This window comes from Emys orbicularis, chromosome 2 (assembly GCF_028017835.1).
Source record: "Emys orbicularis isolate rEmyOrb1 chromosome 2, rEmyOrb1.hap1, whole genome shotgun sequence".
NCBI classification, from domain to species: domain Eukaryota; kingdom Metazoa; phylum Chordata; order Testudines; family Emydidae; genus Emys; species Emys orbicularis.
Window position 1 is genome coordinate 121,241,722 of NC_088684.1, and position 25,591 is coordinate 121,267,312.

Below are 25,591 nucleotides of genomic sequence, written 5' to 3' on the forward strand. Positions count from 1 at the left end.
TTGGACGTTCTTTATACTTGCAGATAAAAGTAGCACTCCATAATAACTTTATATGGTTTCTTCCAACAAGACCTTTCAAAAATTGTTAAAATTGATTATCGCCCTAGGACAAATTACTCAAAGTTTATTTTAAAATAGTTATAGTCTGTGATTAGTCCTAGGAATTGGTGTGCATTAAGGACTAAGGGCTTGTCTATATGAACATTTAGTTTGTGGCAAGCTACGGTGTGAATCTACCCCCCACTAGCCTGCTGCATACTAACTGTTTCAGTGGATCCTGCTGACTCTCACTAACAATTTGTTAGTGTGCTTTATTCTACTCTTGTTTCAAAGCAGGGTAGATCAAAGTCTACTAACAAACTTAATGCATGTTAGCAGGGTCCACAAGAACCTATAGAATGAGGCAGACTAGTGAGAGCAGATTCACGCTCCAGCTTGCCTCGAACTAAATGTTCATGCAGATAAGCCCTAAGGATAACATTTTCAAAAGCATTGAAAGTCAGTCGGATTTATCTTTTTATGTGCTGAAGTCACTTTTGAAAATGGCATGTAGGCTCTTAAGTCATTTGGGCACTTCTGAAAATTTACTCTAAATCGTTTACCAAATAGTTGGTGTTTTGCAACATAGCTAACTGAATTCTTAAAGAGCACTGACACTGAAGCTCCAAATGTGGTGACATAAGTGCGGCCTTACCAAATTCACGGTCCATTTTGGTTAATTTCACGGTCATAGGATTTTAAAAATCATAAATTTAATGATTTCAGCAATTTAAATCTGAAATTTCACGGGGTTGTAATTGTAGGGGTCCTGAGCCAAAAAGGCATGGGGGGGAGGGTCGAAAGGTTAGTGGATGGGGTTGCGGTACTGCTACCCTTACTTCTGTACTGCTGTTGGTGGTGGTGCTGCCTTCAGAGCTGGGCAGCTGGAGAGCGGTGGCTGCTGGCCGGGAGCCCAGTGCTGAAGGCAGAGCCGCCATCAGCAGCAGCGCAGAAGTAAGGATGGCATGGTATGGTATTGCCACCCTTACTTCTTAGCTGCTGCCTGCAGAGCTGGGTCCTTAGTCAGCAGCCAGTGCTCTCTGGCCACACAGCTCAGAAGGCAGCAGTGTAGAAGTAAGGGTGGCAATACCGCCTCCCCACTAAAATAACCTTGCAATCCCCCTGGAACTCCCTTTTGGTTCAGGACCACCAATTTGAGAAATGCTGGTCTACCCCGTGAAATCTGCATAGTATGGGGTAAAAGCACTCAAAAGACCAGATTTCATGGTCATGAATTTGGTAGGGCCCTAGACCTAAGTGGTAGCGTTTTTGTTGCTATAAATCAAAAATGGCTGCACCAGTTTAATTTTCTTTCAAATTTGGGAGAGATATTCAGTACTAGGCAAAGCTCATATAAACCAGATCTCAGCCTCCTGCTCTCTTCCCTCTGCACCATGGGATTTGGTGGAGGGAAGGAAAAATCAGCGTCACCTCTGCAGGGATCCACACCTACTCACGGGAAGTGGAGTAGTTAGGGGCCTGATCCTACTCAAGCTGAAGTCAATGGCCAAACCTGTATTGACTCAAATGGTACAGGATTGGGCCTTTAATGCCTACACAGAGCCTGAATTGTCATTGCATTAATCCTTACCTATTTACTTATTTAGATTGTAAGCTCTTTGGACAGGGACTAGCTACTGCCCTCTGTTATAGTGCCTAACACAATGGGGCCCTGATCTTGACTGATCCCTACTGCAATAAACACGATTAATAGTAATAACTCCAGTTTTATGTTGGTGCATCTCCATTGAAACCAATGGTGTTACATTGGTGTAAACTGGAGTAATGTATTAGTGAGCGTGGCCCATAGTCTGCAGTAATTTACACAGGTTCCCCTTGTGCAGCTTGGAACTCCCCTTCTCCTCCAACCACCCCTAAGGGGATTTCAGGGTAGTCACAGTTGGGGGAACACCTGAATGAATGGCACTGTGCAGGGGCCTCTAGCAGCAGTGGAGCTAAGGGACCTCAGTAAGATAAACCTTTGCCTCTAGCACATTTCCCCTGTAACTTTCTGATTTAGGCCGTAGAGCTCACAGCTTCTTCTCCAGGAGACAAGCCTCACCCTTATAACAGAAGGATTTCAGGGAAACTCTGCCAATTGAAATGTGACTTTACACTCACTCACGTGGAAATAACTTGCCTAGGGAAACATGGGGCCCATGGAGTTTGGAAGGAATTTTTTTGGATGAGTTAGAAACCTCTGAAAACAGGACTTTCTAATGCAAGTATCCTCTCAACCTTATTATACACTTACTAATGCACCATTTCACACATCCATGTTTATACATTATGGGCCTAATTTTTTCCCATGGATACATGGGTGCAATTCCCTCTGAAGTCAGCAGGGACTTCATGTGTGTATGTGAAAGCTGAATCAGCCCCCTGTGCATGAAATACTTGCGAATGACTGTTTAGAAGAAACAGCCACTTTTCCTGGCAAACATTTAGATAGTTTAGTCAGTGACCTTAAAAGTGTGGTTAACATGGGGTTATAGAGCAATACAAGCTTTCTGACAGCGGGCCTGCAAATTTTGTATTCATACAGGAAACTTCCATTGAAGCCAGATGTGAGTTTTGTGTCAGGTCTGCTGGACCTTTTATTAATATTTAGATCACTAGAAAGGGAGATTAGGCTGCAAGGTTCCTGTATTGTTCAAAACATAATCAAGATCAGTGGATGATTAGAATTCCCAGCATATACAATATGCACATTATATAGGTCACCAGTCTGATACTGCAATAGTTAATTAAAATAACATAGTTTAATTATTGGACAGAGTTTTCCAACCCGGATGTCTAAAATTAGTCCCCTAAACTTTTGATTACCCACCTAAATGAAACCTTTGGCACTCACATTCCTATTGATATGAACTGCAGATGCTCAGTACATCTGAACATCAGGGCACTACTACTGAAGTGCCTAAATATGCATTTAGGAGTCTAGTTTTAGGCATAGAGGTCTGAAAATTCTGGCAATTGGGGCTAATCTCCCATAGAATGCTTTTGGCAAAGTTGATAAAAGACAACCAAACATTGTTGGTCATCTGTACTGTCTTCATAAAATATTTTTTTGCAAGTTCTGCTGGTTTTATTTTCTCTTAAGGCGTGAGGGCTTTTCCTAATAATTATTTTAACTTCAGCTGAAAAGTAAGATTAAAAAAACATTACTCCAAATTGGGGAAAGGACCTAGTTCTATCCTGAAGGGCTTGTTCTAACTGACTTTTTTCACATTGAGACAGCGCTCTTTCTTTCAAACTGGGAAAAGTGGAAAGGGTTCCAAATTGCCATTTATAATTAAACTAAATCAATATGCAACACTTTTATATAGCCAATGAAACTTCTGCCTTAGTTCTCTATACCATCATTATCATCCTTGCTTCTAATGAACAATATCCAAATCAGGCCTTTTCTGGAAAATATTAGGGATACTTTAGATGGCTATGCTTAACCATGGCTAAAGCTGTGAACATCTTATCTTGCTTTGATGTTTTAGGCATCTATGACTGTGATAGCTGCAGATGTGAACAGTATACTTAATTGTTAATTATTCCTGAGTTCTTGGAATGTGAGTGCCTTCGATTCACACTAAAATTTTATTTTAGACAGGGCTTTGAGTTGTATTATAAACCAAAACCTAAAATTGCTTTAAAAAACCCCTTGACTTTAATGAATTACATTTAAATTTCAGAAGATGGCGTTGAAGATTAGCAATTAATATTCTAAACACTGTACGTATCCTATACATAGAAAGCCAAAAAAGTCAGTGTGCGATGATTGTTTTGAATGTGGTCTTTAAGAACAGAGGATGTGAATGTCTGTTAAAAATGTTAAAAACGGGCTGGGGGAGGGCTGCTACATGAATCGTGTGTGAAACCTGTAAGATACAGTACTAAACGACTTGTTGCTAGTCCAAACCTCGAACTTCCTCCCCGCGCCTAGTTTAAGAGAGTCGGGTGAACAGTTATCCTGTCTCTTAGTTGATATTTTTTTAAACAAAGATATTAACAAGTCATTTACAGCCAGTGCTCTTTTTGCTTATCATGAGTTTAGTCGCTGCACGGTTTAAAATGAACCTTGCTGAGAGACATTTGGTTTGCTCAATTGAAAATTTTCGCTATAAATTGATCGCTCCTGTTTGCATACATGCAGTTCTGACGCTATGAATGGTATGTGCATGATCTGTGTATGAAAGCAGCGTCTGTCCCATACCGTCTGTTCTTTTAGCATTAAAAATGTATCCGTTTCAGAATCCATCGATGTGAGAAAGGAAACTCGGAAGAGTCACCCAACAATGTACAGATTAGCGCTGTTCTAAAATCCATATGGCTTTATCAGAGTGGTTGATTAGAAATACTTTGCCGCAGACTTGAATTGTAACAATCTGAATCTGACACCCTCCCCCCGCAAGTTCTATTTCACAACTCGCAGGTGTCTTCTGGAACAAATGACTTTTGGGGCTACTGCAGCTTATTCTCCTTATATACCGTTTGGCTTTGAATCCACTTTGTAAAACATCCCAAGTGACAGAGAGGGCGTGGGGGAGTGGCGTGTGGGTATGATTATGCGTTTAGGAAGGGGAGCTAGTCCTGGGTAGCCCACGTGTGGCAGTTTCTTAGTCTGGAATGTCAGGCAATGTGTACAGCGGCACCTACCTTTCTCAGAACCAGCTCTCTTCCTGTCTCTCGGTTCAACCTGCTGCTTTGAGGGCAAAGATAAACAACCTTCTCTCGCAAGGCCTTTTTGCCACAAACTATAAACCTTCCCTCCAGCACCATCATACATTTTCTTGTAGGTGTGATCTACGGATCGTTTACAGTAAAATAAAGCTGGCTGTAAAGCAGGTGATCAGTCAGGGATTTCCCGTTCTATTTATATGTCTATGTACATAATATATAAAAACTATTAGGCTCTGTACTTTTCCCCACGTGTCACGGTGTCTAGGTAAACCCCCAGCGGCCCGCGCCGCTTCAGTGCAGCCCCCGCGCTCTTCTGCATCCCTCAGTCCAACTTCTGTAAGACTCCGCCCCCAACCTCCCCCCCCCCCCCCCCCCACCATCTGACAGTTCGTCAGTCATATAAGTTCCTGCTTTCGCTCAGTTTGGTTGTTTCATATCTTTTTTAACCATTTGAGAAAACAGGCTGCCTCCTGCACTGAGCGGCTGGGTGAAAGAGGTAAGAGACCGATCATCCACAATGCTGATCGTAAAAAATAATAATTGGGCGGTGGGGGGGAATGGGCATGCCTTTGTTTATTTAAGCAGGTAGTGATTTGATCCTGTTCTAGGAGGGTAGCATATTGAATGAGCATTATCTGCCAAATTCCCTCCCTCATTTTGCTTTACACACTAGCTTTCTCAAGCAAGAACTCTTCGACCCATATGCTCACCCCTTTAGCCCCAGAGCGATTCCTGTTTGGGATAACAGAAGTTAGAAATGGACATAATTTAGAAGAGCTGTCCCTCAGACAGAGGGTGTATCAAGCTAGCATTACAGTTGACCATGGGCATTTAGTGAGAATATTGCATAAAATGAATTCAGATGCAAGGGGGGGGGGGTGTTGCTATTGAAAACACAGTTACAGAATTTCTTGTTTTTTAAATGATACATTCTAAAAGTAGCCTGGCTGGAGTGAATGATCCTACATTTTCCCTTTGGGGGTGGGGTGGGGATAGACTAGACCTGTCTCTCCCCCCCCCCAATCTCTAATTTCTGTGATTCTAGGAGAACAAGGGTTACTGCAGCACTTGTAATTAAGCAAATATACATATTCATTTCTCTCTCTCGCTCTAGAAAAGTGTGTGTGTATATAGAGAGAGAGAGAGAGAGAGAGAGAGAGAGAGAAGTGTGCGTGTGTATATACACTTTTCAATCCTTAAATTACTGTAACCCTGTCCCTGGCTAGAACCTGGTAGGAGATCACACATTTTGATCTTCGGCCCCTATTCTCCTTGTCTGCTTTCCAGCAGCAGCCCACGAGTCTTGCAAGACACAGATTTTTCTGACTATACTATTATTTTGGAAAGGGAGGAAAAATAAAAGTTTGCGGTGGATTCCATCAAGTTACGTTTTTTCCCTGTCATTTTCTTTTTAAAATGATTTTTCTTTAATGTCTAAACCAAGCCAGCAGGGCAGCTCTGGGTTAAAACATGCGCCTGGCCTGGCTCAGTGGTCTAATAGGAAGCTGTTGGGCTTGCTACTACCATTCCAGACTCTGGTAATGCTGGCTCTGGAATACACCTGTCCTCACTGCTACTGGGAGTCCCAGTCTATGCCAAGAGCCTGCTGGCATTGCAGGCCCTGGTTGACTTCAATGGGAGCCGGAGAGGGCGTCATGATCCCTGTCCCTTAACCCCGGGCTCCGGACGGAACCCAATTCGCCCTCTTTTCGTAAATGTTACTGTAAGGCTTTTACTGCTGGGTCTCTAACGGGGAAGTGGAGGTGGAACCGCTCCGTGCGCTGCCCAGCGAGCGCTCCGAGGGCTGAAATAGTCGCTATCACTGTGAGATCAGGATGACCTTTTCCGCTCTCTGTCCCGAGGGCGGTCGGTCAGACCCACCCCCACCAGCTGCGTGGAAATGATGTTCACTAGAACAATGTAGTGATGGAAAAGTCCCAGGCTCGGCAGCAGCGGTGCACCAGTGGGTGGGTGCAAATACCAAAAACTTGGCCACTGAGTAGAAGTCATAAGGGAAACTGCAAAGCTAAGGAGCGCCACACACACTTACAGCTACACAACGTGTCTGTGTGCGTCTTTGTGTGTAAAAATGCATCACACGTCCATTTTCCCTGTCCACTCATAACTCGTGTGAATTTCCTTCATTTAGGATCTTTTCAGTCTATATCCAATTTTAGATCTGTTCAGTACGTGTCTGTGGGGACAGACATCGTGCATGTGTGTCTATGCAGATTATTACACACTTTTAGATAAATGACAGCAGCTTACTTGTATGAGGGATAGCTCAGTCTGTATCGACTTTTAGGTATAGGGATTGGTATAGTCTTGTATTGCTTGTGAATATTATAGATACACACACGTAGACTATATTATGTCCTCCATGTATGGTTTTGAAATATATCTTCTTGTGCGGACTTGTGAATTAGCATCATATGTATGCATACACCGTGTGTGTGTGTATATATATATATACACACACACTCTTAGAGATCATAGGCGCTATTTATGACTATTTGTGGTTGAGGTTTTCAAAGCAGTGCCGGGGGGTTAGTATTTACATATGAACACAGGTGTATACATGAACACATGCCCAGCTATACTCTCAGTATCTGTTTCATAAACACACACACAGGCGCGGGAGGAGCAGGTAGAGATAAATACAGCGTCTGTCGCTGTCTCTCCCTGTGCCCAGGAGCGCCTCCCTGCAGTGAGGGCGCAGTAGCTCTGAATGGCAGGGCCTGCCCGACTCACCCCGCCGGGAAGAGGCTCTTGCTGGGCCCCCTGGTTGCTGTGCATCGGGGAGAGGAACTTTCTCTCTTTCCCCTCCCAGGCTCAAGCCCGGGCACAAAGTTAAGCAGCCCGGACCAGCCCACGCCAGAGGCTGCAGCTGGCGGGTCTGCGAACTCCGGCGCGTGGTTTAATAGCGGGCGCCTCTCTCCTCCTCTCCCTCCGCCCCCCTTCCCCTCTGCAAGTTGGTGCCCGGGCGTGTGCAGCGAGCAGCGGGTGCGTGGCATGAACCTGGAGAGCAGCGAGTGCGGGATGAGCTCGGTGAGCTGCGGCAACGGGAAGCTCCGCCAGTGGCTGATTGACCAGATCGACAGCGGCAAGTACCCGGGCCTGGTGTGGGAGAACGACGAGAAGAGCATCTTCCGCATCCCCTGGAAACACGCCGGCAAGCAGGACTACAACCGCGAGGAGGATGCCGCCCTCTTCAAGGTAGGGGGCGGCCAAGGGCCACTCACCCGCCCTCTGGGCGTGTCTCTGGCCGTCCTGCAGCCCCGACACCCCTGGCCGGTGGGAGACAGGAGGGATCGAGTCCTTAGCAAGAAGACGGGGGTGGTGGGTTATCTCCCCTTGGCAGGACGTGGCTCTGAACAACAACCCGAGCTGAGCCGCTGGGGGTTCCTGCTCTCCATCTCCGAGCTCCTTTCAGCCAGGACCCACCGAGGCCCCAGCCCGCACCGTTGAAGCCAATGGGAGTTTTGCCATTGACTTCAGCGGGAGCTGGGTCAGGGCAGGCGTAGGGCTGTCTTTTTCAAGCGCATTGGTTACTGGCTGTTGCCTGGAGCCAGGCTGTGCAGTTTCTCCCAGAATTAATTGCTTTCCACAGCAAGCCCTCTCGGGTTTGGTTTTGTTTTATTTTAACGACAGGGTTGCCAGAGTCCATATGGAACGCTTTCCCCCCTCCTTCCTTCTCCAACTGTAATGTTAAACATTTGTATGGTTAAAGAACATTTATTTCTGCATCCACCCTGTCACTTTTCTTCTTTCTCTTACTATTTTCTCTTGCCTTCAATACTGTTCTTATTACCTTACCAAGAAACCACCTCCCATATACTTTAGCATAAACCAATATGGAATAAATTCTCCACTCAAGTGCTATTTCAGCTTTTGTGATTGTATACCTATAGCTTGATTTTTTTCTCTTTCTTTTTGAACATTTGAAACGTTTTCAGGCTTGGGCTCTTTTTAAAGGAAAGTTCAGAGAGGGCATTGATAAACCAGATCCCCCAACTTGGAAGACAAGGCTACGGTGTGCTTTGAACAAGAGCAATGACTTTGAAGAACTGGTTGAGAGAAGCCAGCTGGATATTTCTGATCCATATAAAGTGTACAGAATAGTGCCAGAAGGAGCTAAAAAAGGTAGGCCATCTTAGATTTTACATACATTTAAAGTCTCATTTTCCAGTGTGCAAAAACTGAAGAGATGTAAGTCACTCGTGTCATGTATAACCATACAGTCACTCGTGTCAGACTTGGTAGCAATCAATACAATAAACAAGATGTGCAATACTCAAGTACGTCTTATTTGGATAAATTTCCCTTTGACTTACATTGCCTGAAAAAGAATGGTGGGAGTCTGAATTGTAGCATTTGAAAAAATACTCCTTTGTTGGAGGTACAGGCATGCAGTATGTAAATTACTGGAGGGCTTAATCTTGGGTGTACAGCCTCTATTTCAGTTTTAAATAAAGTGACGCCTGTCTTAAGCAACCACTCAAGAGACAGGCAAAAATAAGTTTGCTTAATGGAACTGGACTTCAAATAAAGGTGGAGCAGACCTGAACTCGTTATGAGCCAGATTGTGCCTGACTACTTCAGGGGTGAGCAAGGTTAGAGGAGTGCATTATCCTCCCTAGCCCTCTTTGCCTCTGCATAGCAGTCAAGTATGGTCACAGTCCTGGCACTCCCCTGTGCCCCTATTTTTCTAGAAGCCCCAGACCCTCAAGACACCCCCAAAAGGACACACAGCAGGCAGGGCCATCAGTCATCCCTCCTATGCACTGGCCATCAGAGCTGGATGGGCACATAAAGGAAATATGCTGCACCCCTTGAAGGGATGTGAGCAGCAGGTACTCTTTCTTCATGCACTGGGAAGCTCTGGGAGACAGAATTCCTCCTAAAGGTCCCTCTGCATCACTCCCACTGTAGGCCAGTATGTATAAAGCACAATCAAGCTCTGTGTGTTTGGGGATGGTGTAGGATGGTCTCTTAAGAGAGGAGACTGCTTATTAAGGATGGTCCCTTGTACAAGTTCCTTTGCAGTAGATTATTTTCAAGTTTCTTTAAGATATGGTTAGTAACTTTGTTTTTATCCTCATCATGTATGTAGGAGCAAAACAACTCAGCCTAGAGGATCAACAGATAATGATGAACCATCCGTACACAATGACTTCTCCTTATACTTCACTACAGGCTCAGGTACAGTATCAGTCGTGTTATTTTTTGGCTTGTTTGTTGGGTGCCGATTGAGCTAATTTTTGCAGGACCGTATTATACTACAAGTCTTTCTATTCTGGTCTACCACCATTTAGTTCTGCTTGGAAAAAAGACTTTTTTATAAGAAACCGAGAAATCTGTAAGCAATGTTTTCATCATGTGAAACCACAGGGTAGCTGATCCATCTGGGATTTTTTAAAATGTGAATTACAGCTCTGTTTTGTTAGATATTTTTGGTAAAAATGGATGTATTGCCCTAGTACTTCTGGTGCCAGAAATTGAACATATGATGAAACATAGATATTCTACAGTAATGTTTTGCAACAGTGCTCCAGTTGCCTATTATAATTTTGTCATGTTTATAGTTTACACTAATGGTGACATGCATCTCATTTGAAAGCCTCCTTCTTTTGGCAAAATATCATCCAGGTGGTCTGTGTGATATTTTGATCTACAAGAGATATGGGAGAACAAATAACAAAAGGACTCATGCAGAACTAAGGAAACTTTCTAATATGGGAGATTATGTGAAAGGTAGCATCAGTTCTGATTACAGCCAAATAAAATAATGTCTCATTAAATGAACAGGTGTCAAACTACATGGTACCTCATGAACGTAACTGGAGAGATTTTGCCCCAGAGCAGCCACACCCTGACATCCCCTACCAATGCCCAAGTGTTCCTTTTGCAGCTCGCAGTCACCATTGGCAAGGTCCTGCTTGTGAAAACGGTAAGAACATCTCCTTGGAGGTCAATTGCTTGCTAATCTAAAGAGACAATATGTGACCACCATAGAAGGACCACAGATTTCATATTTGTTATTCATAGCTTCAGTGGCATAAGTATTGATGGCTTGATTTTCAGAAGTTCTGAGCATCCTTCAATGATGGCTGCAGGTGATCAGCACCTCTGACTATCATCCATATTGACACTTATTGTTGTTTTATTTTATTTTATTTTATTCTTTTATTTGTTTTACTGTAGTGCCTAGGAGTCTTAGTCATCACCATAGCATCTCATATTGCCAACCCCAAGCATTCAAAAATTGAGTCAGCCCCCCTCCAATGATTTATAAATGACTATGTATAGATAATTTTTTTATTTGCCTTCTGATTTTTAAGTCTCTATGGTTTACATTTTTCACATTTTTCTCCACAATCATGTAGGTTAGAAACTTACTCTCCCCCCCCTCCCAAAGGAAAGCTGAGATTCTCACATAATCTAAGTATCGTTAGAGTTGGCAACACTGAATCTGAGCACCTGAAAAATATGCGAAGTAGGGAAGTCTTTACCTTATGTGGGGAACTGAGGTACACAGCGATTAAGTGACTTGTTCCATGGTGACACAGGAGGTCTGTAGAAGAGCTAGAAATTGAGCCCGGATTTCCTGAGTTGCAGTCTAGTGTCTTATTCACATGATCATCCATTGTGCCATGTATGGCTGCAGGCTCAGACTCTCAAGGGATATATGCTCATTTCAGTATGCAGGGATTTGCTCCATAAGTACAGCTCCACACACATCCATATGAGAATAATCTTGCAAAAAGTAGAAATCCTTAGTCCAAGATGAGATGAGGAAAGAATACTTAAAGTGCACAGGGTATTAGAACTACAAAATGCAGTCCTTTCATGGTTTAAGTGCAATGAAATAAACTTCTGTTTACACTTGTCTACTGACAACTGAACACTCTACATTTAGACAAGTGAGCTATTTAGTTGAAATTTTATAAAATTCTGCCCTGATTTACACCCCATGCAATAGTTACTTCAATGGGGTAGTGAATGTAGGTTTTGGTCCTTATGATCTGTTGAACTTATGCTGAATAGAAATACTAATTTTGAAATGAAAAGTGTCATAAACTCTTAGATACCATGGTAAAGACTGGTCTAGAAAATGCTAAGATAGAGAATAAAAGAAACATGGCATTTTCTAATACTAGAAAGAAGACCATAACTGTAATTTTTCTTTGGAAAATTTATCTCTTCCCCTTTTTCTGTTGATTACCTGATAGAATTTTAGCATATACATATTAAAAAAATCACTGATATTTTTGCTTTGTTTTTTGTTAGTAACCATGAACATTATGTCATGCTTTAGTAAGAATATTGCTTTTCCTGGTTTCAATTTCATTCCCTCAACTCCCAGTCTTATGCTTATCATTACAGCTGTTCTTTAAAAAGTCACTGCTCCAAAGCATCATTTCCCCCCCATTGTATCTTCATGGGTCATTTAGGGCCCGATCCTGTGTTTCTTGGGGTCAGTGGGCATTCTGAAGACACAAGAAATGGAGGGCCTTCTATCTCTGTGGCTTAAAAGAAAATGAGTAAATCCCCAATGCAGCAAAGCATTTAAACCCGTGCTTAATGGGTCAATGGGATGTGAGCATATGCTTAAAATTAAGCACATGCTTAAGTGTTTTTTGTATAGGGATGGATGTAGACAAATTCTCAAGTGTTTTCCTGTCTCAGGGTCTAAGTGCTGCATTAAGCTTGTATCAGAGAATTGGGCAATAGTGGCTTACTCACTGGATTGTCTTGTTTGTCAACAGTCACTCACATATGCCCTTGGCATAAGTTAAAAAGTGAAGTAGCGTTGAGAAGAGTCAAATCTGTCTATGGGAAAGAGTAGTGTATCTTACCTGTGTCATAAATATTGTGTTTATGATATAAAGCCCTTTGAAGTCAATGCTAAGATTCCTGTTGACTTCAAGGGACTTTGGACAGGTGTTATCACATTTCAGTTTGCCTCAATATTATCTCACTCACAGGAAGGGATAGCTTGGGAAAGGACTAATGTTGGCTGTAGTATTAAATACTCTACTGCAGGAGAATCTCTTTTTCCTACAATTACCTTCTTTCTTTATCACAATTAAAGACATAATGACTTTGAATATTTGAGTTGCCTTTGATAAAACTTCTTAAGACCTGTGAGAATGAATGGATTATTTTTCATCAGCCTCCAAGATTATTTCTGTGGGAGAATAATATGCACTGATATGGTTAGGTAAAAGAACAACATTTAAAAAATCCAATTAAGAAAAATCTAGGTAACATTTTGAGTGGATAAAATGTTTTGGTCAAGGGGAAGTTTTTTTTATAGAGCTGGAGCTCAGAAACTCTCACATGCATAGCTGTGAACTCTAAATTTGTTCTTGGGTTTTAGATAGCTAGATATCATTTGACTGTTTTTTTGTGAAAACAGGTTGTCAGGTGACTGGAACCTTTTATGCTTGTGCACCATCTGAGTCACAGACTCCTGGGATCCCAATAGAGCCAAGCATAAGGTCTGGTGAAGCTCTTGCACTATCAGGTAAGTCTACAACACCAGGCTTTCATGGTGAACCATCCAGGAGGCTCTCCTTATAATTTTCCAAGTAAATGTTTACTCACTGTTTATAGGGACTTCCTTTGTGAGTGAAAGTGACATTTCCTTTCCAAATGAGTTCTGTGCATATACACTTAGGCCTCAGTTCAGCAAGATTTTTAAACACATGTGGAACTTTAAGCACTTGAGTTGTCCTCACTGAAATCTGTAACTCAGATTAAGATCAATGGGATCATTCATGTGCTTAAAGTTACACACGCTTAAGTACTTTGCTCTTTCAAGCAAATTTCAAGCAAATTCTTGGTTGCTCCTCAGTGAGTCGTCAGAGAGGACAACTGCTGACAGGGGAAGCAGATTCTTCTTTAGCTCACCACAAAGCCATATTGCTTTTGGATTCAGAGGTCTAGAGTTTTTTGTTTGTTTTTTTAAACCTGGACCATATCCTTTCTGAAAAATACTATTCCTTTGTTCAACATTTTGTCCTATGGATACTTTTCTGTCTTCTCTGTTGACTGCATTAGGATTTGCAGCATTTATTTATCCTTGATAAAATAAAACCTCTCGGTACTTTGGTGATGGCATTTTCACTCTCTGAAAAGAAATCTGTTCAGCCAGCTTTGCAGTCGTTCAGACTTAAGGGATTTTTTATTTTTATTTTATTCCTTATGTGGAAATGTAGGAGCTAGTTTGGTTTTTAAACTAACAATGGAAATTATATGGAGAAATTGACAATGCAACATTAAGGGGAGAGACTTGGCTGGCAAATGACAGAGTTAAGCACACACCTAAGTGCCCTTCCTGAGCAGGGCTGCTGTCCCAAATGGGTCTATTTGCACAGCCCTCCACCAGGATCGAGCCCTTAACAATCACTCTCCTGTGTCGAGTGACCACTTTAAAACTATGCCTCAGATTTCAAATATAATTTTGTCTGCGTTTCAGCCAAAGACCACTTCTATTAGGCAACTGATTGCATTTTTGCAAGTCTTGTGGGTAGTTGTTTAACAAGGTTACATACAACATCTTGAGAGAAGCATAGCTATTTTCTGATGTATCTAGGAGAACATACTGAGACTGAGCTTTAATTCCAACTATACCTGTGAAGTACAAACACTTTTTCCCCCACTAATGAAAATATGCAGCTTGCCAGGCATTAATATCTAGCATGTTTTCTGCTGTCTGCATCACAGGCTATTCGGTTCCCACTCCAGGGGCCTGTATTGGTAGAAGCTGGTGTTGGAGTTTGTGCTTCCATATTTCATTATTTCAATTCAATCTATGTTTTTCCCTAAATCAGGGCTAAATTCTGAGAGATGTTGAGTATTAGAAATGATAGGTGCATAGTACCTTGCAAGATCTGGCCCATTGGCCTTAATAGTACTGCGATATAATGCAAAATACTCACAATATTGAACGGCAGTAATTTTTTCCTGAAATATACTTACAGACTGTCGACTACACATCTGTCTATATTACCGTGAAATACTGGTGAAAGAGATGACGACTTCAAGTCCCGAAGGCTGTAGAATATCTCATGCCCAAAATTATGAGGTCAGCAGCTTGGATCAAGTTATCTTCCCCTATCCAGAAGATAATGGCCAGAGGAAAAACATAGAAAAATTACTGAGCCACTTGGAACGAGGAGTAATACTCTGGATGGCACCTGATGGGCTTTATGCTAAGAGACTTTGTCAAAGCAGGATCTACTGGGATGGACCTCTGGCGATATGCAGTGACAGGCCAAATAAACTGGAAAGGGAGCAGACCTGCAAACTTTTTGATACTCAGCAATTTTTAGCAGGTAATTCTCAATTTAGGTTACAAGTTGTCTATATAAATGTCACCAAATCACTGTCATTGTGGTTCCAGATGGGCACTATTAAAGGGCTCTTTGCACTAAAGTACTCCCACCAAAGTGGTTGGGAGACGTAGGTGCTCAGCTGCTCTCTGGATGTGGCCCTATATGTAGGTGTTAGAAGAGCACAGTCTCGGAATCGTGTTTTATTTGTATATTACTATGGTTAGTTCTGCTTTTGATACACTTATGTGGCTCCCATTGAAAGTAATGGGAACCACTCATGCTCAATTGAGGACAAGGTAAGGCCTGTGTCACTTTATACTGAGTGGGAGGAGCCCAACAAAATAGTCCTTCTTAAGATTGGATAGTAGATGGGACCACATTCTGATTTTGGATCCAGTGGTGTAAATCTTGAGTAACTCCATTGTCTTCAGTTGATTTACTCCAGACTTATGCCGGTGTGTATCTGAAATCTGACCCAGAGTATTTAAACATCAGCAAGTATTAATCCCAACAGATATTTTTTTAAATCTGTGTTTTGGTGTGTGCGTGTGTCTGTATTTAAACAAATACATGGGAAAATATTTGTGGGGTGAATTTATAAATTCTGACTTTCAACAATCATCCTATTAACTAATGGCATAGGGCAAGACTGTAACTTGCCCAACACACCTGCAAAAGTGAGTCAGATGTTTGAAGGCATGCCCTCAACCCCCTGCGCTGGTTATTTGTATTGTGTGTAGCAGAATGGAGGGGAAAACAGTCTCACAGGGATACCCCTGCTCTGGGAAGGGAGTGGATGGAGTCTTGGCTCCAATTTCCAAGATGGTGACCAGCACTTCTGAGCTAACACAGAGAGGTGAGCAACCTGCTCCAGGGAAAGGGGTGGACACAGATCCCTTACTCCAGGGGAGGGGAAGTAGAGAAACAAGCGCACAATTATATGCTGCCCCTTACTAGGGCTTGTGGCAGAGCTACAGTTGAGCTCTTAAGTTTTAGAGTGGCATGGTCTCCCTTCTGTGCAGGACACCTTACTGCCTTTCAGACCTATATATTGGTATAAGTTACAGTTTTGTAGAAAAATAATGCAATGCTTTAAAAAAATACCCCAAATGAGCCACTGCCTTTAAAATACTTCATTTTCCAGGCTTTGATGTGTCATCCTAGCAGAATTATCAAGCACCATATGCATTTAAACACACATCTGAAGAGGATATGAAAATTGACAGTTAAAAAGGGGAATTTGAGCTGAATTTATGGGGTTACAACTTCTATTGTATGCTAATTGTAAGATGTATCGTTATGCCTGCAATCATGTACCTGGAAGTCCCTTTTCCTTTTTCAGATGCCACTTTAAATTTAATCTGGCTCTTCCAAACCATTCACAGGATATGTGGCAGTATTTTTTTAGAAGCCTGTTCCCAAAGGTTAACTTAAGCACAGTTTTCTAAGCTATGTGTATGCAAATGCATCTGCAAACATGTGCACAATTGCATGCTTAATTTGTGTGCAGTTATCACAATAGTGTGTGCAAATTGGGCTGTAACGTGCAGCTAGCCAGATAACTTCTTAAGTGACTATTTTGCCATGCACATACCATAGCTACATATTAATTTTGGTTAGTGAGCTCCCAAGTTAAGTGCGCATTTGGGTGCGGACAGTCAGGAAATCAGACCCTTAGGGGATGGAAACACTCAGGACTTCTACTAAGAGATGCATGTCCCAAAGAATTCACAGAAGGAAGGTGCAGAACCAGGGCTGTGGCCTTTAATTGATACGGCTGCGTCTTGGTGCAGGGATATGTCCATATGGGACTCACTGAAAGACTGGGCTTTGTGATTCTGACATATAGTACAGGGGTGACCAGATTCTAATGTCTGGGTTATTTATGGAGAGATCTGAGTGATGACTTTAGCAAACCAGGAGAGGGAGAGAATTTAGAAAAGGCTCAAAGACTGGAATAGGAGAAGGGTATGAAGGGGTGTTAAGGAGGCAGGCATGGGTGGAGAGTAGGCAGTTGGAGCTAGAATAGAAGGAAATGAGACCTGATTTGGGGAGGCATGTGAAAACCTAACAGTTGAAGTCTGAATTTGACCCAGGAGATGAGAGGGAATCAGTGGAGCTGGTTGAAGAGCGAAGTGACATGCTCAGAGCAGTGAGAGGACCTCAAGTACATGTTTCATGCGTTTGGAAGAGCTGGGATTCTCTGACTCTCTTTCATATTGAAGATTATTCTTACTACTGAAACCCTTCATGGGCCAACTCCCTTCTCTATCCCATCTCTTCCCTGGGCTATTATGCTGCAATACTTTGAGAATCACTGAGGCTGAGGGCTTGTCTACACTTACTGGGGAATTGATGCGCGATGCATCGGTGGTTGATTTAGCGGGTCTAGTGAAGACCTGCTATATCTACCGCAGATCGCTCTCCCGTCAACTCCTGTATTCCACCTGAACGAGAAGCGCAAGGGGAGTCAACGGGAGAGCATTTCCCGTTGACATCGCCTTGTGTGGACCCCCTGGTAAGTAGATCTAAGTACGTCGACTTCAGCTACGTTATTCACATAGCTGAAGTTGCATAACTTAGATCGATCTCCCCCTGTAGTGTAGACAAGGCCTGAGTAAAATTCTGTGACAGAAGAGGGGTAGGGATGGGGTTCTTTCCCCAGTAGTAACACTGGGACTAATTAATCAGGAGTTGCACTGAACCCAGACTCCTCCTTGCCCTCTCTTATGACACCTAAGTGAATGCAGTGTTGGATGATCATACCGAAGAACTGAAAGTCTCCCTCTCTGCTCCTAGCAGGTTGTGAGTGGTTTTAGGGCTTGTTGGAAATAGAGAGAGAGAACATTACCTACTTTTTTTGTTACAAATAGAGTACAGTTCTCTTTGCATTAATTATTAATTATTAATTTATCATGAATCATTATAATTTATTATTCAGTAGAAACTAGAGGTCTCAACTGAGACTAGCGCCCCATTGTGCTGGGCACTGCTTTTACACAGAGTAAGAAACAGTCCCTGCCCTAAAGAGCAATGTATTTTAACCCAAGAGGAGCCCTCTTGTAAACATCTCCCCCATACAGGGAATAATTTGCCTAATAATATAAATAATATAAATATGTATATATTTGAGAGGCAGTATTGCCTAGTGACTAGAGCACTGGACTGGAATTCAGGAGACCCGGGTTCTATTCCTGACTCTGCCACTGTCCTGCTGAGAGACCTTGCACAAGTTACTTCCCCTCTCTGTGCCTCAGTATCCACATCTGTGAAATGGGGATAATGATACTGATGTCCTTGGTAAAGTGCTTGGAACTCTGTGGATTAAATGTGCTGTATAAGAGCTATATGGTATTGTTGTTGTTATTGTTTATTAGACTCAGAGGATGACTATAACCAAATTTGCACTTTGCAACCTTTTGAGATTTTTGTTGTACTGTATTATAAACTAACATTTTTGATGATGTTATGTTGTGCCTAAAGAATTCTCAGTGCTTTACAGAGCAATAAAAGGGATGGAATCCTGGCCCTATTGAAGACAATGGCAAGACTCCCATTGACTTCAGTGGGGCCAAGATTTCACCCAAAGTGCCTTCTCTACAGAGTTTGCAGTATAAAAATAGACATGACCCAACAAGTGACAGCAGCAGAGAGGGGAAAAGAGGATGAGGGGGGCAATGAAAGGTCACAGATGTTGCTGTATTTGAGCCTGGCCCTTTTCAAAGGGTCTGTCCACACTGCAATCTGAGATATGATTGCAGCTTGGGTAGTCAGACCCACACTGGCTTTCCCTGTGCTAAAATGGCTAAAAATAACAACACTGATGTGGTAGCGGGGGCTCCAGTGTGGACTATACAAGCATGCTGGGGACCCCAGGGACCTATGTGCATTGCTAGTCCATGCAGCCTCATTCAGACTGCTATTTTTAGCTCTGCTAGTGAGACTATGTCTACCTGCACTGTAATCACACCTCCGATTGCAATGTAGACATACCCTTAGAAAGAGCTGACATGAGATCTCTGGGACCCTGGCTCCTGTAGTAGAAGAGAAAGGCAAACCATCCAGAAAATATGTGATCTGAACTAATTACATTCCTGTGGATTCATGACCTGGGGCGGCGGCGGGGGGGGGGGGGGGGAGGGAGGGGCATTGGACAGTATGCAGACACTAACATGGTTGTGTTTGGGCCTGCTCCTGCTCCCACTGAAGCCATTGTCTTAAGTGGGAGCAAGATCAAACCCTTACAAAGGTGTACCAGCTGCATTGTAAGCTAGTCCTGAGATTCGCCATCTACTTTCTAATGAACAATCCATCTTCTGATGTTCGGTCATCACAAGTAGTGGGCACAGAACTGTAGTTTGAAGTCAAAGAGTAAACACTTTTGTTACTTAAATTGCTCTCAGTTCTACTCTTAAGGGCGACAGGCCCTCCTGCAACATCTCAGCACCATTGTTTTTGAAAGAAGCCGTGCAAAGTGACTTACATAGCATGATCCTTCTGAAATGTACGTGTGGATAGGAGAAATGTAAACTGGCAAAGTTCAAAAGTCCTGAAGAATGTTTCAGAAGTTTCTGTTGTTAAGCCAAACACAAGTATGAATCTAAGGAAATCCCAATTGCTGTTTATATGAAATTACTCAAAATGCAATACAGATAGAATAATTGGAGTCTCTTAGCTCTTGGGGGGGACGACAAAGTTTTCAGCTATTTGTCCCTTGCTCTCTCCTTGATCTGTGGCAAAATCTCCAAGATTACTTTTCTATGCTGGTATCTTTCCTTTCTCCCAGACTCGCTTTTCCTTTGCTAGACCCTGTCATCACTTTTGCCAGTTGTCCAATAGAACCTCTTCATCGCTCCTGTAGTCTGCTGTTCTGCTCCAAGGTCCTTCATTACTAACTCTGGAACTCAGCCATTGATGGTGAGGATTTTCTGAACATATCTTTTCTGTCTTCAGAACTGCAAGCTTTTGCCCACCATGGACGTCCATTGCCTAGATTCCAGGTTGCTCTGTGTTTTGGAGAGGAATTTCCAGACCCACAAAGACAGAGGAAGCTAATTACAGCCCATGTAAGTATGATTTATTTCATTTCTTAGTTTAAAATGAAGGGTATGTGAATCAGCCAAGCAGCCTTCTCTACCGCTCATCAGTAAGCTGTGAGGGATGCAGTATACCCTAGTGGATAGGGCACTGGGCTGGGAGACCTGGGTTCACTTCCCTGCTCTGCCATTAGCCCGCTGGCAAGTCATGTCCTGCCCTGTGCCTCAGTTTCCCCATCTGTAAAAATGGGGATAAGAAGACTGACCTTCTTTGTAAAGCGCTTTGCGATCTACTGATTAAAGCACTTTAGAGGAGTGATTATGACTACTGGCTAAATGGAACAGCTTGGCTAGTGTCAACCATGTGACACTAGTAAGCAGGGCCTTGCATAGAATATGATTACATGGCGCATAATTGTGGATTCTTTTAAAATTGCCACATAAGTGTGCTGCAGCATCTAAGCTTTCTCAGAGATACCCTCTCCCCTTTCGCCCCTCCTAGCCTCTGGTGTCTGCATCGCAAAATGCCATAGCAGACTGAGGCAGGCTTTACTGCTTGGGTTACTCTTGCTTCACCTCTTGGCAGTAAACTTCATAACCCTGGGCCTTGACTATACTGCCTACTTTTACATTCATTTCCCTGCAGTAGTGCAGCTGCACCAGTGTAAGCAATAGTGGAGGCTGGGATCAGCCGCTTTCCAAAAACCGAGCTCCACAATGGAGATGTACCCAGGGTCTCCCTGCCCACCTAGAGGCAGGGTGTAGTTTATTGCCATTATCTCCGAGGTGGGAGAATATTGGTGTTTAATTTTGTAAGTCATCCAGATGCTAAGGTGATGGGCCATAGATTTTTGTAATAAAATAATTACCTTCCTGTTACTAGTTATGTGACTTCCTTACCACTATCTGCCTGCAATGCATTGTCCTGTGGTTCCCCTGGGTGGAGGATTATAGCTTTCAAGTTCAGTTTGCTGTCCTACCCAGACATCATCTGTTTGAATGAATGTTCCCATGGTCAGGTTAGCTTTTTCTCCCATTCAGAGATCCTCTAACTCTAACACATGCCCCCCTAACCCAGACATCAGTCCTGGATCTTTAGATTGCTGAGGAGTATCGGGCCAGGAATACAATGGAGTAATTATTTGAGCAAAGATCAGGGATATCATTGGACCTCAAGCCTCCTCATTCCTTACTTAGGCCCCCAATAGTACAAATTCTCTCCACCATCCATAACACCTCCCACTTCCCAACCACTCCCTCTCCTCCCATCTGCTTTCTACATTTCTGGCCCCCCTTCAAAGTACCCTTTCCCCACGGCCCTCCTCTCCTCAAACATATTCTCCCCCCTGCTCACAAAGACTCTCCTCTGAGCCTGTGCCCACTGCCCCCCCCCCCCCCCACCTCTCAGTGAGTTTGTTCTCTCCTCCAGCGCTCTGCCTCATACCTGAACCTCGTTATGCTGGCTGGCAGCTCAATCTCTTCTCTGGAATTGGCTCAGCCCCTGCCTTGGGCCCCCCTGTTCTGCACTTGGAACTGGTGGAGGATGGGGAGGGTGGGAACTAAGCAGGTTCCATAGAGCACCCAGTTGCATGGCTGCCCAGCAGAGGCCCAGAACAGCCCCTAGCAGCAGGTGGCTACACCTGCAGCTGCCTCCTCCTTGTCCAGATGACCAGTCCAACAGCTGATGAGGGGAAGTGGAGAGAGATTGCTGAATTGCTGCAGTCAGCATCATCCTCAAACTCCTGTCCCTTCTTCCATTGCCGATGTCAGCTGAAAGCTAGGGAGGACATGTTCTTCTCCCTGCCACCCACACACCTTTCCTCCATAAAATGATGTCTATGCAGGGATGTGTCTAAATGTTTAGAGGATCTCGGATCTTTTCTCAGAACATATTTGCTCCCCATTTATAAGTCTCAAGTTTTTATATCCTAGGAGTGAAAGTTAAGTATTTAACTAAGGCACTGTGCAAAGCTGGGGACCCTTGGGGCTAGTGAGACAAGCGAAATGAGTAGAGCCTCTCAAACATTGCCCAAAAGCTTGGCCATATTAGACCAGTGCAATGCTGAACAGATACAGTTAGTGATGACTGGACATACAATAATATTTAAATTTAGAAACGTTCAACTTGGACTCAGAATAAGGGACAGATTTTTAAAGTTAAGCATGTGAAACTGGGCCTGCATTTGGCCGTGCCTAATTTAGCCATGGAAATATGGGCACACACAAATCAGGCATCACATGCACATATGGACTAGCTGACAGGGCACATTTGCAAATGCATGCTTTATGCAATGGGTATTTGTCTGCAAAAACTGCAGCTAGCTCTAAAAATCTGGAGTCGAAGTAAAGGCAGAGCTCAATGAGAACAGAGAGCATTTTCTTTCCATTTTGGTATGCGGAACTGTTTTATTTTGCCTTGTTTTTAACATCTTTTTATTGTTGAGTAAATAGCTAATACGAACGATATGGAACATGCTATCACGCTTCAATAACATTTTTATCTGTTGTTAAGGTTGAGCCAATGTTTGCAAGGCAGCTGTATTACTTTGCTCAACAAAACAGTGGACATTTTCTGAGAGGCTATGATTTACCAGAACATGTCACTAGTCCAGAGGATTACCACAGATCTATTCGCCATTCCTCCATTCAAGAATAATCTCCTCAGAAGGAGCGTGTGCATATGATGCATATTGGAAGAACAGAGCTGGTTCACATTTTGGGGATCCAAATCACAGCTGGATTTATTCAGGAAAACAAAGTCTCAGAGACTGGAAAATGAACTAGAACAACAGTATTGTACAATAGAAACGACGAGGCTTCAAGATTTGGATGATACATCTCACATAGATTCTGCGGTTGCTGGGGATAATTGTGAAAACTGACAAAATATTTGATATGTTTACATTGTTTAAACGTTCTCCATGGTTTGAGGATGACTTCTTGCTGAAGACTTAAATTCAGAGTTTACAATGTTATGATATTTGCAGAGCTATTTATTTGTGATTACAAATCTCAGGGCAGGGAAATATATTGGCAGTATTCCCAGCATGAAGCTGTAGCTACTGTGGGAAAGATGGCACACAAGTGGCCTAGGCATCCATAAATGTTATGTTGTGAATAGCTACATATGTAAGTGGTTAAGAATTTAGATTGTTAAGCGTGGTAAACTTTTTATGCCTATATTCTTCTATGAAAGTTTCAGTGTGTATTTTTTTAAAAAATCCAGTCCTAATGAGATATATATTTTTAATGCCTGACATTTCTCTTCAAAGTGAATTTTGTCATTATTACTGCTGTTAGTGGATTGATACTCATAACAGCACTTAGAAGAGTTCTCTAGATGGTGTATTTGGGGTAGCACATTGTGAAGGGTGGTCATTTAACATTGCAGAGTCAGCAGGCAACTGATGCTTCTCTCTAACAATCTCTAGATCTGGGAGTTTTTGCTGTCTGTGTTGCAGGTGGGACCATTGACTTGAATCTAGACCCTAGAATAAAACAGGTTTTTGAGAAAATAACTGTAATCTTTGATAATTATTCTTTCATATATGATTCTTTTTTGGTGGTCATTCTCACGGGCACATATATGTAACATGAAATAGATTTCCAAGGTACATTTGTATAGATTTGGCAAATATTCACAAAAAGAGTCGTTGACTTACACAAGGTCAAATTCTGCTCTTGGCTGTGCACCTACAGCTCCCTTCCTCCTGTGCAGAAATCAGTGGGAGCCAGGTATCCAAAGAAGAGCAGGCTTTGGCCCATAGTATTAGTAGAGCTGGGAATATCTATCCTAACTTTTGTTTTAAAAAGTAAAAAAGAAAAAAAAGTATAATTTCAGGAGATTTACATCTTTTAATGCTGGGATGTTGATTATTTGCTTGCATATGCAAATGAACTTGGAACTCCTTTGTATGGCAAAGAGAGAGAGAGATCTGTCAATATTGGGGTGTGTGTGTGTGTGTGTGTATATATATATATATATATATATATATAAGTGAAATTCTACAGTCTATGTTATGCAGGAGGTCAGACTAGATGATCATAATGGTCTGTTCTGGCCTTAAAAATCTGTGAATTTATATTTCTCATGCCAGAAAGATCCTCTCCATGGTTAGAAATACATTTTGCTTGAATTTCTAGCTAGAACAAAATTGTATATGGTCTGACAGCAGACTCACATTCTAGGGAACTTTAATTTATACATCTTAAAGATGCATTCTATTTTGGGATATAATATCCCCCCTTTTCTCCCCTCCCATAAGGCCAGTTTATCAGTTCATTATGCTTTAATGTTCTTCCTTACTTGAAATATCTTTCCTGACTTACATGTTCTTAGGGGAATACTCTAGCTCATAGACATTCAAATCTCTGCGTTAGTCAGCCTCCAACCCTTTTTAATTTGCACACTTCTATGTATATTTTAGTCCAGTGAAGCATGCAGCGCTTCAGTTGAAATCAATGGGACTTTTGTGTGCAAGTCTGCAGAAATGAACTGATATACCGTATTGGATGTGGGTTTAACTTTTCCTAATAGTCATTGCTTCACTTGCTGAGTGTCTCACCACATCTCTCAGAATCAAGTCCTGGACCCCACCAGTTCAGTTCGGTAGATCAGATGTGTTGTTTTCTGAGGTGGGGTTAGTTCTTAAGGGCCTAATCCTGCATTGCCATCTCAGGCAAGAGGCCCAGTTAAGTCAGTGGGAGGTTTGTTTATGTAAAGATTGCAGGAACAGACCACAAGAAAGGAAGTCTGAAATATGAAAACATTCAGTGTTAGTTCACTTAGCAAAGCATTGAAAAATATGTATTTTTTCCTTTGCTGAACTGTAGACATTGTAGGGAATAAAAATAACTGAGGGCCACATTCTGCTATTGGATGCCTGGAGCTCCCATTGATTTCAGATTTTGGACCTTGATGTCTTCTATGGCTTATGTGAAATCCTGATTCTTAAAATCAAGGCATAGTGGTATCTGTTTTCAGTATCACTGCACATTGGAAAGACATTGAACTATTTGTCCAATTCATCAAGTTTGACTTGGAATATGCTGTTTTCAGGATGATATTACTAAATTCCTTAGGGAAAACACAAGAGGTTGTAAGTTAGTTATGTTGGCCCTTCACCCCGCTCCCATGGAAATCAATAGTGAAAGTCCCATTGATCTTCAGTGAGAACCAGATGATGCCTTATGGGAGCAAAGAATGGCACAGACTGTTAAGTGATCAGTTTGAATCCTTCTGGAATGTGAGGGGAGTTTCAGATTGTTCCATCAAGAGTATAAAGATCACAGCTTCATAAGCTTCTATGTTTTAGAATAAAGGCTACAGAAACACTGAAAGTTTGTATATTCATTTTACAAAATACATGTATTTTTTGCTGGTAGATATTTTAGGATAGGTTAGTGTCATGTAAGTCTAAAAGCCAATTGTGTTGAACTACTTGTTGTTTTGGAATGTGGTACCTTCCAGGAAAGCAGGGAATTGCAAGTATAGAA

General features: G+C 42.4%; 1 protein-coding gene across 1 annotated transcript; it reads left to right on the plus strand.

Annotated features, from left to right (window-relative positions):
• The first annotated feature begins 7,302 nt into the window (after positions 1–7,302).
• IRF4 (interferon regulatory factor 4) lies at positions 7,303–22,751 on the plus strand. The gene is made up of 8 exons (XM_065399654.1): positions 7,303–7,932; positions 8,673–8,859; positions 9,830–9,918; positions 10,525–10,666; positions 13,139–13,246; positions 14,706–15,059; positions 20,013–20,125; positions 22,608–22,751. Exons 1-8 carry the CDS (start codon positions 7,303–7,305, stop codon positions 22,749–22,751), a joined length of 1,767 nt encoding a protein of 588 aa, XP_065255726.1.
• Positions 22,752–25,591: the final 2,840 nt, after the last annotated feature.

Coding starts and splice junctions, on each gene's coding strand:
- IRF4 (XM_065399654.1), top strand. CDS start 7,303: ATGCCCAGCTATACTCTCAGTATCTGTTTCATAAACACACACACAGGC. Junction 10,667..13,138: donor AGGTCCTGCTTGTGAAAACG/GTAAGAACATCT, acceptor TTGTGAAAACAG/GTTGTCAGGTGACTGGAACC. Junction 15,060..20,012: donor TACTCAGCAATTTTTAGCAG/GTAATTCTCAAT, acceptor TTCTGTCTTCAG/AACTGCAAGCTTTTGCCCAC.